The sequence below is a fragment of the Hyperolius riggenbachi genome, chromosome 2 (assembly GCF_040937935.1).
Source record: "Hyperolius riggenbachi isolate aHypRig1 chromosome 2, aHypRig1.pri, whole genome shotgun sequence".
In the NCBI taxonomy this organism is placed as follows: domain Eukaryota; kingdom Metazoa; phylum Chordata; class Amphibia; order Anura; family Hyperoliidae; genus Hyperolius; species Hyperolius riggenbachi.
Genome location: NC_090647.1, coordinates 263640434 through 263650146, shown reverse-complemented (window position 1 = coordinate 263650146; position 9713 = coordinate 263640434). Strand labels below are relative to the sequence as shown.

Below are 9713 nucleotides of genomic sequence, written 5' to 3'. Positions count from 1 at the left end.
AAAAACTCAATTTGTCCTTAAAAAAAAAATCTAAATTTGTTTGGTTATATTTACCAAAATATTTAATCCTAAAGAGAACCTGAGACAAGAAGCATCTTAGGTTCCATACTTACCTGGGGCTTCCTTCCTCGTCTATCGCCATCTCCCCAGGCGGCTCCTGCCCCCCCCCCCCCCCACTGGACGGGCGATAGCTTGGCCTTCTTTGTCGCGTATGTGTAGCACAGCTGGGTGAGCTCCCCCATCATTCCCGCAGCTGGAAGCTTTCTGCGCAGACACAGAACGAGACAGGTGCGCGTTTGAGTCCAAGCTTTGCAGGCCATTGTGGGGGACAGGAGTTACCCGGGGAAACGAGAGATGAGTGACCTCAAGGAGGTTTAAGGAAACCCCAATATAAGTATGGTTCCTCAGACACTTCTCATCTCAGGTACACTTCAAGCACAGCATAAGTGTATAAACTGGCCTGGTCCTTAAAAGTTTTGTATGTCTGCACCGAGGCATGCATTGTTTTTTTAAATGCCCATTTTGTATTTGATACCAACAACACACTGTAGATTGGTAGCTAGAAAGATCAGTCCCATCTTCAACGTAAGCTCTTTAATACTTGAAATGACAGTGCACGTGTGACTGAGTGAGCTGCTGCCTGGCTGGTGGAACATACTGTGTTGAAAGTTCACTTTTGGCTCGTGTTCTTTGATTTACAGCTTTTCATCAGGTCCTCCCAGCAGACCAGCTAATTTTGGCACAGTGCTCAGCCAATCATTTAGACTGCTGCCATAGGCTGTAACGATAATTACAGCTATAGCGACGCTCAGTGACTAGCACCCTGGTTACCCCAAGCACCCTGGTCACGCTCCCGGTGCCCGGAGAATTCTGCACCTGCACAGTAGCAAATTACACATACTGCACATGCGCAGAACACTCCCGGCTACAGGAGCACAATCAGGGTGCATTTGAGTCAGGCGGCGCATGCGCAGTAGCCTCAGACTGGCGGCAACAGCCCAGCTTTGCAGGGGTTGCGCCGTTAGCCCAAGCGGATCAGGATGACATCGTGGGTACAGAAGCAATCTAGGGGGCTGGAAGAAGTCCCAGGTAAGTTTTTTTTTTTTTACTTAAGATTACCTTTAAGTGGATAGTTTTCCCCTTTACCTGAGTGCATCTTAACCACTTATTGCTCCAGGGGTGTATATATTCATCTATGCAAGTCAAAGGGCAGCAAAAATTGCACCTGAAGTAACTCAGGTGAGGGTGTTTCTGCATTACATTTACAGGTTTTCTTTATTGCATAGCTGAGTTTCAACTTACATTTTTGCATCGTGGTTTACCAGGGCATTCATAAGACGTGTGTACGTGTGTGTGTGTGTACGTGTGTGTGTACGTGTGTGTGTACGTGTGTGTGTGTGTGTACGTGTGTGTGTGTGTGTACGTGTGTGTGTGTGTGTGTGTACGTGTGTGTGTACGTGTGTGTGTGTGTGTACGTGTGTGTGTGTGTGTGTGTACGTGTGTGTGTGTACGTGTGTGTGTGTACGTGTGTGTGTGTACGTGTACGTGTGTGTACGTGTACGTGTGTGTGTGTGTACGTGTACGTGTGTGTACGTGTACGTGTGTGTGTACATGTGTGCGCGTGTGTGTGTGTGTGTGTGTGTGTGTGTGTGTGTGTGTGTGTAAAAAGCATGAGTATCTAATTTTGAAAATATGTACTAGTATAAAAAACATACCTACCATACTAATGGTCTTGTAAATGATGTGTGTTTTTGTAGGGGGTGCAGAGTTAATATACTTACCTACAGTGGGCTGTTCAGTAGCCTCCCCCGCTATATGAGGGTATCCATCTTGCGGCTGCCAGTACTGCAGAAATGTAGGTTTGAAGTGCCTGCGGTGTCAAACAAGTCTCTGGCCAGTAGTGCATGTTGGGAATATGTAGTCATTCATATGATTACATCTCCCAGCAGGGACATGTTAACACATTAGTGGACTGCATCTCCCAGCATGCATGGCAACAAGCCAGGGACACACATCACCAACAGCAGCGAGGAAAATCAACTCAGCCACCCACAAAAGCCTGCATAGCCATCCTATATTAGTTTTCAGTTGTATACACGCATTCCTCAAAATTTCCTGAATTTTTTAGTGCTATGTAGAGTAATTCCCAAATTCTTAAATGGTTGTATTATTTGCTTTGTGGTGTGTCCTGTGTCCTTTCCCAACTTTACTTGTGAGATACAGCCTCTATACTCCTTTTATACCCAGTCATGTTATTTACTTGTTGCCAATTAGGCTGGATTCACACTGTGCACATTTCATAATGCATAATAATGACGGAACTGCAATGAAGATAGGACATCGATGTTAAAGGGAACCTTAACTGAACGGGGGGTAAAGAGTTTTACTTACCTGGGGCTATTACCAGCCCTCTACAGCAGTCCTGTGCCCTCGGCACCGCTCTGGAATCCTCTGGTCCCCCGCTGTCACTCAGTTTCGTTTTTGACGACTCACCAGTCGCCGGCCGCCATGCGTATTATTGGACGCATTCACCAATGCAATTAGCGCTATTGCGGACCGCAACGCGTGCAAAAATATGCGTTATCTACGCGTGCGGAATGCGGCAACGTATTTTTTTACGCGTTGCGGTCCGCAATAGCGCTAATTGCATTGGTGAATGCATCCAATAATACGCATGGCGGCCGGCGACTGGTAAGTCGTCAAAAACGAAACTAAGTGACAGCGGGGGACCAGAGGATTCCAGAGCGGCGCCGAGGGCACAGGACTGCTGCAGGGGGCTGGTAATAGCCCCAGGTAAGTAAAACTCTTTACCCCCCGTTCAGTTAAGGTTCCCTTTAAGTCAAAGTGTGCATGCAGCGAGTTAGAATAATGTGATCCATTACAATGCAGATATTTGAACTGCCCCATAGAAAGGACAATGGATGGACACTAAGTTGACATGCATAATTATTCTGCAATGCACCTGATGCAGGGTGAAGGGACCCTTAACGTAATTACCGGTAGTTGTGAGGTTTTTTTTTTTTTTTATTACACCCTTTTTCTCATCTTTTGTATGACCACCTCAACTTTTTTAAACATGCTGCCAACATCAAATGTAATGTTTTTCCCCCCAAACATTTGATATGTTGGCTTTGGACATTTTTTAAATATAGGGTTTTACATGTTAACATCCTAATTTTATTTATATTTTGCATGTTATACAATCTTTTTGTTAGAAGTGGGGCTGTACAAGAGTCATTTAACCAGGAATTTCAAGGACTTAGTGTAACAGACATAGGCCTCGATTCACTAACCGATGCTAACTCAGTTTGCACGTCTTAAAGAGACTCCGTAACAAAAATGTCATCCTGTTTTTTCTCATCCTACAAGTTCCAAAAGCTATTCTAATGTCTTCTGGCTTACTGCAGCACATTCTACTATCACCATCTCTGTAATAAATCAACTTATCTCTCTCTTGTCAGACTTGTCAGCCTGTGTCTGGAAGGCTGCCAAGTTCTTCAGTGTTGTGGTTCTGTGATGCATCTCCCCCTTCCAGGCCCCTCTCTGCACACTGCCTGTGTGTTATTTAGATTAGTGCAGCTTCTCTCTGCTCTATTATCTTTTACAAGCTGGATAAATCCTCCTCTGAGCTGGCTGGGCTTTCACATACTGAGGAATTATACAGGCAGAGCTGTCTGCACTCTGCAGGAAGAAACAGCCTGACACTTCTGTGGAAGATAGCTGCAGGGGGAAAGAAACACACAAATGATCTCTTGAGATTCAAAAGGAAGGGTGTATACAGCCTGCTTGTGTATGGATGTATTTTATATGTGTGGACATGCTGTACATCAACCTACTTCCTGTTTTGGTGGCCATTTTGTTTGTTTATAAACAAACTTTTTAAAACTGTTTTTAACCACTTTTAATGCGGCGGGGAGCGGCAAAATTGTGACAGAGGGTAATAGGAGATGTCCCCTAACGCACTGGTATGTTTACTTTTGTGCGATTTTAACAATACAGATTCTCTTTAAGGCTTTGGACGTGCAAACTAGGGTGCCAAGTAGTTTGCAAGGGCAAAGCTGTTACTAATCGCGCGCGAAAGGTCGCACTATTCGCATGCAAATAGCGGTTCAGGCTATTTTGCACGCGGAAGGTGCGACCTTTCATGCACCGGTGCGATGTTTCAGGCACAACTTTGCACGCGCGAACGCTAGCGTGCATATTGTCGCATAAAGCGGCCGTTTTTGCGTCCTAAGTGCCTTTTTACTGGCGTGCTAACACTTATCACCCTTTAGTGAATCGAGCCCATAAAGTCTTTGCAAAATAAGATTGAGGGCTGGTGCAAACCAGAGCGGTTCAAGAGCGTTTTTTAAATTGCTTGGGGATAGAAAACCACTTGGGTAATGTATTTCAGTGGACTGGTGCACACCAGAGCGGGTCGTTTTTTCCACAAACGCAAACTCGGGGCTGCAGCATTTTTTAGATTTCTGAGGCATTTCTGCCTCAATGTTAAAGTGTAGGAAAGTGGAAAACCGCTCTGAAAAATGCTACATCAGAGCAGTTTTCCAGGCGGTTTTGATACAGAAGCTGTTCAGTAACAGCTTTACTGTAATAATATATGACATCTGCTACACAAAAACGCTCCAAAAACACTAGGCATGTTTAGAAAACCTCTAAACATGCCTAGAATCGCCCTGAAAAATCTGCTTCAAAAACCTCTAGCGTTTTGCGGATCTGCTAGAGGTTTTTGGTTTGCACTGGCCCTTACTATGCAAAACCTATTTGAAACATTATGAAGTTCAGCACACTTTATCATTACCTGAACAGCATGATCATGTGGTAAATTAATTACCGTATTAATAGGGATGTCAATGAGATGCAAATAATTGTGACTTAATGCAGGATTCTGAAAATGTATGCATGTTAAAAGCAGACTAATTGAAATCTACCTCAGCAGGCTTTGAATGGCTCATTTTCAAGATAAATAAATATGCATAAGGCCTGGAGCCCACAAGGAGCATTTTTCTGAGCGCTTTGTGATTGGAAAAGCTCTTGCTAATGTAATGCTATGGGTGTGATCCCACTTGAGCGATGTGATTTTTATAAAAATCCCCCATCGCATTGCATTAGCAAGAGCTTTTTCAAATCACTAGTGCTTAGAAAAGGCTTCTAGTGGATTTGTGCACTAATCCTGCATCAACTCAGATCTGCCTCTTATTGACCATCCTTAATTATAAAGTCCAGCCCCCCCCCCCCAGAAAAATGAACGCAACCCACACTGTACGTTAAGTCACTAAAGGAGTGACATCAAAAGAATGATTGTGACAGCTTTCAGTTTTGCCATGAGTTTAAACAAATCTGTTCCGCAAAATTATACAGGAGATCTATCTTGAAAATACAGTATAAAGTTATTTTGTCAGACTGCTTTGTTTGTACAGCTTTATTCTTCGACATTACAAAATGACCTGCCATTAAATCTGCACACAACACACTATTTACAGAATGAAAGAAAAAAAAAAACTTGTTTCACACTTCTATGTGGTAGACATCTCAGTGATGAACATTTTTAATACATCCATATATGGTGTACAGACTCTAACAGCTCAGCACTCTGCAGCTTGACATCTGTACAAAACAGTAAAACGGTCATTCTAAAAGATGGCATCTGCAATGCCTTCCTGTAACTATAGGGCATTGTTGGTCCACATGGCTTTCAATAAAAGCATTTTGCTGTAGCCGGTCACTGTAGTTGCAAAATAGAGAGGGAAAAAAAAAGTTCATCTATATCCAAAAAGTAAAAGGGATAGTGTTCTATTTACAAAAATAGTTTCTTCCTCTGTCAAATGCATATCCTTGAGTGTAGTGCAACACAAGTATAGGCTACAACAGACTATCAGTAATTAGGAAAAACAGATTTACAGCTGTAGTTATCCAAAAATGGCACATCACATACACTTACCCAACCAGACCTGGGTAAACAAAGGATCAGTGTGCTGATGTAGCACATGTACATTATTATGGAGATCAAGTACCTTTAAAAAAGGTTCTATTAGAACAAAAGGCATCAGGTAGTTTAACTCATAAGCAGTCTTTAAGCCACGATTGTTCTACTTTCTACTACTTTAATAAGTTCTGTAAACATGTCAGTATTTAAAACAAGAGCAAGTCTTGTTAACATGAGATCCAAGAGCCCTCAGCAAGGTGCTACTAGCCTCCGGCGTCTAATACACTCCCATATCCAGCGTGGTGTCACATGCTTGGAATCTTCAGCACATTCAGACGCATCACCCATCACATGCGTAGCAGAAGGTACATCAAACTCTGGGACAAGATCTCCATCGTATGCAAGGAAGTAACGACGTAGTTTTGCAAAGTCCTCAAGGGATGGTGAAAGATAAAGCTTAACTCCAGTAAATATATCCAGAAGAGTCTACAGAAAAATCATCATCATATGTTTGTGGTACATTGACATCTTTGAGGCATTTCATTAATCATGCAAGTTGCAGACAAAAAACCAAAAATTTGAAAAAAAAGGTTCAATTGAGCACATCAGATCCACAATAAATTACGCCCAACAACTTAGGAACATATAACGTCAGCTGCCCATGTGAATGGACCCTTAATGTGACAAGTAGTGAAGTCACTGCCTGTCAGCTGCTCTCCTGCACTGGCCGGGTCGTATGTGAGGAATCGGCGCGGGAGACTTGGGCGCAGGATACAGCCGGTATATGGCTGATCCTGCTGCTGCTCAAGCCTCAGCCGTGTTAAATACTATTCCTCCTCCAGGGCGCCATGGATGGTGAGGAATGAAAGAATTCATCTTTATTATGTTTTAAAAGTAACTTCAGCTCCATCTTCTGACGGAGTTACTCCCTGTGCGCCCAAGTCTCCTGCGCTGGATTCACAGTGTTCGCGGCCGGGGACTTGTTAAGTTTTACTCACCTGGGGCTTCTACCAGCCCCCTGCAGCAGTCCTGTGCCCTCGCAGCCACTCACTAATCCTCTGGTCCCCCGCTGCCAGCAAGTTTTGTTTTTGCCGACAGGCCCGTCAGGACTGGCCACGCGTAGCTTTTTCCACATTCCCGACTGTAATTAGCTCTATTGCGGGCCGCAATGCGTACAACGCGTTCATTTTTTTTTGCAAAATGCAAACATTGCATGCAGCATTTTTATTGCATTTGTGATATGGTATGGTAGTATATAAATATGCCAAAAAATTGAAAGGCAATGCGATTTTTCTGAGATTCACCAATTCTACATTTTTTCCGCACTTTTTTTAGTCAGAAAATGGGAACGCCACAATCAAGTGGTATCAACAGCCAAATCGTGTCCTAATCAGGTCGAAACGCTCGCAGTATAAAAATGGAAATGTAGTGGGGAGCAGGCAGACCCAAACAACAGCAGGATCAGGCACTATGTAGAAGTGAGGGGGAGATCCAAGACAGGGCTGGTGCACACCAAGAGCAGTTCTGAGCATTTTTAAAAATGCTTGTGGGTTGAAAACCACTTGGTTAATTTATTTCAATGGGATGGTGCACACCAGAGCGGTCCTGCAGCATTTTTGCCGATTTCTGAGGCATTTCTGCCTTAATGTTAAGTATAGGAAGTTGGAAACCGCTCTGAAATACGCTAGATCAGAGCGACTTTCCAAGTGTTTTTGTTACAGCAGCTGTTCAGTTACAGCTGTACTGTAACAAAATATAAAAAAAAAACTCTACACAAAAACGCTCCAAAAAACACTAGGCATATTTAGAAAATCGCTCCAAACATGCCTAGAATAGCTCTGAAAAACCGCTTCAAAAACCACTAGCGTTTGTTGATACGCTAGTGGCTTTTGGTGTGCACTGGCCCACAGGGATATTTATAGCAGGCTAAAATTCATTCTACAAAGTACACCATGGCCTCGATTCATCATTGTCTTTGAGATAACTTTTTCCAGTTTGTTAAATTACCGAATTCGAAGTTTAGCGATTTCTAGTTGTATTCATCAAGGTTTTTCCTCATTCGGTGTGAATTCGATAACAATTCGGTAACAATTCGGTAAACATTCGGTAACGTGTCGATATTTCCATTTTACAGCGGTAATTTAACACAAGGCCATAAGATTCCCATGGAATTGTGGGTAAAAGGCAGTCCTTTGAGCACTACGTAGCAACATTCTGAATAGGGCGTAACACCTGGACCAGGATTATGTAAGTGGTTGGGACAATCCCACAATTTGATAGGAGCCTTTTCTAAAAAATTATAGCGCAGCTAGCAAAATTAGTTAACCCTGGCACTGCCTGTGTTCTCTTACAAGATGATTCAAGAGAAATGCAGATGTCGTGTTATAGCAAATAAATCTATTCTCTTACAAATTTATATGGCTGCAGACCTTATTCTTGCCCTTCTGCGCCTTTGAATCACTCTCAGCTGATACATAACCACTTCAAATGGCTCCATCTTCTCTGTTAGCAATGATCTGACAGGAATAACGACAGAGCAGTGAAGGAGATCACTAATCCTAAATGTAACGCTAAACCACGCCCACTTTCTTTTTCATGAATTGCACTTTCTTTCGTTTTAGCGAATCGTTACCGAATCGTTAACGAATGTTCGCTAACAGCTGTAGATAACTTTGATGAATCCTGAAATGAAGTTAACAAATTCGGTATTTTACCAAACTGTTGTTAACAAATTTGCTAAGTGTTGATGAATCGAGGCCCATGTCATTTTCCAGCATTAATTCCCTATTCTGAAAATAAGTGAGCGATTCTGGTCTCCTTCAATGCATCACTACTGAATATGCATTTGGGACTCAAACCACTAAAGCCAAAAGCAGCATGACCGCCAGGCAGCTAGCATTGTTTATAAGGTAATGGAGATTGAAGTCTCTGTATTCTTCTCACTTCCTGGACTCCTTAAAGTGATGTGAACAGCAATTTCTCAATTTTAAGAAACAAACCTCCCCGTACAGGAGGGTGGTAATGTGTGCCACTGGGGGTGCGGGGGTTAAGGTAGGAGTACCATTACTTACCTATGGGGTGCTGCACCTCTGGCCCCCAGCCCAGTCGGGATTCTCCATCTTAAGCCGACTGCAGCTTCTGCAGGCATTTGTAATTCCGGTCACGTGCACACACCGCGATACATGCCGGGAGATGAGAGTATAGATGCGAGTACAGAGCACCCCCAGTGGCACACACCATTACGGACCTCCCTTACAGGGTGGTTCGGTTTTTTTTTTGTTATGGAAAAATCGCTGCTCAGATCACTTTAAAGTGAATCTGAAGTGAATTTTAAATAAAAACAGATACTCACCTAAGGAGAGGGAAGGCTCTGGGTCCTATAGAGCCTTCCTGTTCTCCTCCCGATGTCCTCGGTCCCCTGCAGGCTCCTCCGTTTAAATCTCCCGCCGCACGAGACTTCTGCAATCTTTGGAAGCACTCAGGCTTCTGAAGATCAGCGGTTCTGTATTGCGCACACGCTCGAGAGTGGGCGCTCACACGTTTGCAGGCCGATACGGCCCATCTTTGCAAACCCAAGTGCTTCCGAAGACTCCCGAAGGCCACCCAACACGGAAGACAGCAGTCCACGACCGAATGGTTGTGGACTGCTAACGGGGGAACGAGGACACCGGCAGGAGAACAGGAAGGCTCTATAGGATCCAGAGCCTTCCCTCTCCTTAGGTAAGCATCATTTTTTTAATCGTCTTCAGACTCCCTTTAAGAGATAGAGACAGTCATGAATAGTACCAGA

General features: G+C 43.6%; 1 protein-coding gene across 2 annotated transcripts in view; it reads right to left on the bottom strand.

Moving 5' to 3' along the window:
• Positions 1-5404: 5404 nt before the first annotated feature.
• The window catches only part of LIG3 (DNA ligase 3), a 67214-nt gene continuing 62905 nt past the window's right edge, over positions 5405-9713 (bottom strand). For both annotated transcript variants that reach the window (XM_068268598.1, XM_068268599.1), the window contains exon 21: positions 5405-6409. In XM_068268598.1, the coding sequence (XP_068124699.1) occupies positions 6173-6409 (237 nt within the window). In that variant the 3' untranslated portion in view covers positions 5405-6172. The remainder of the gene's footprint in view (positions 6410-9713) is intronic.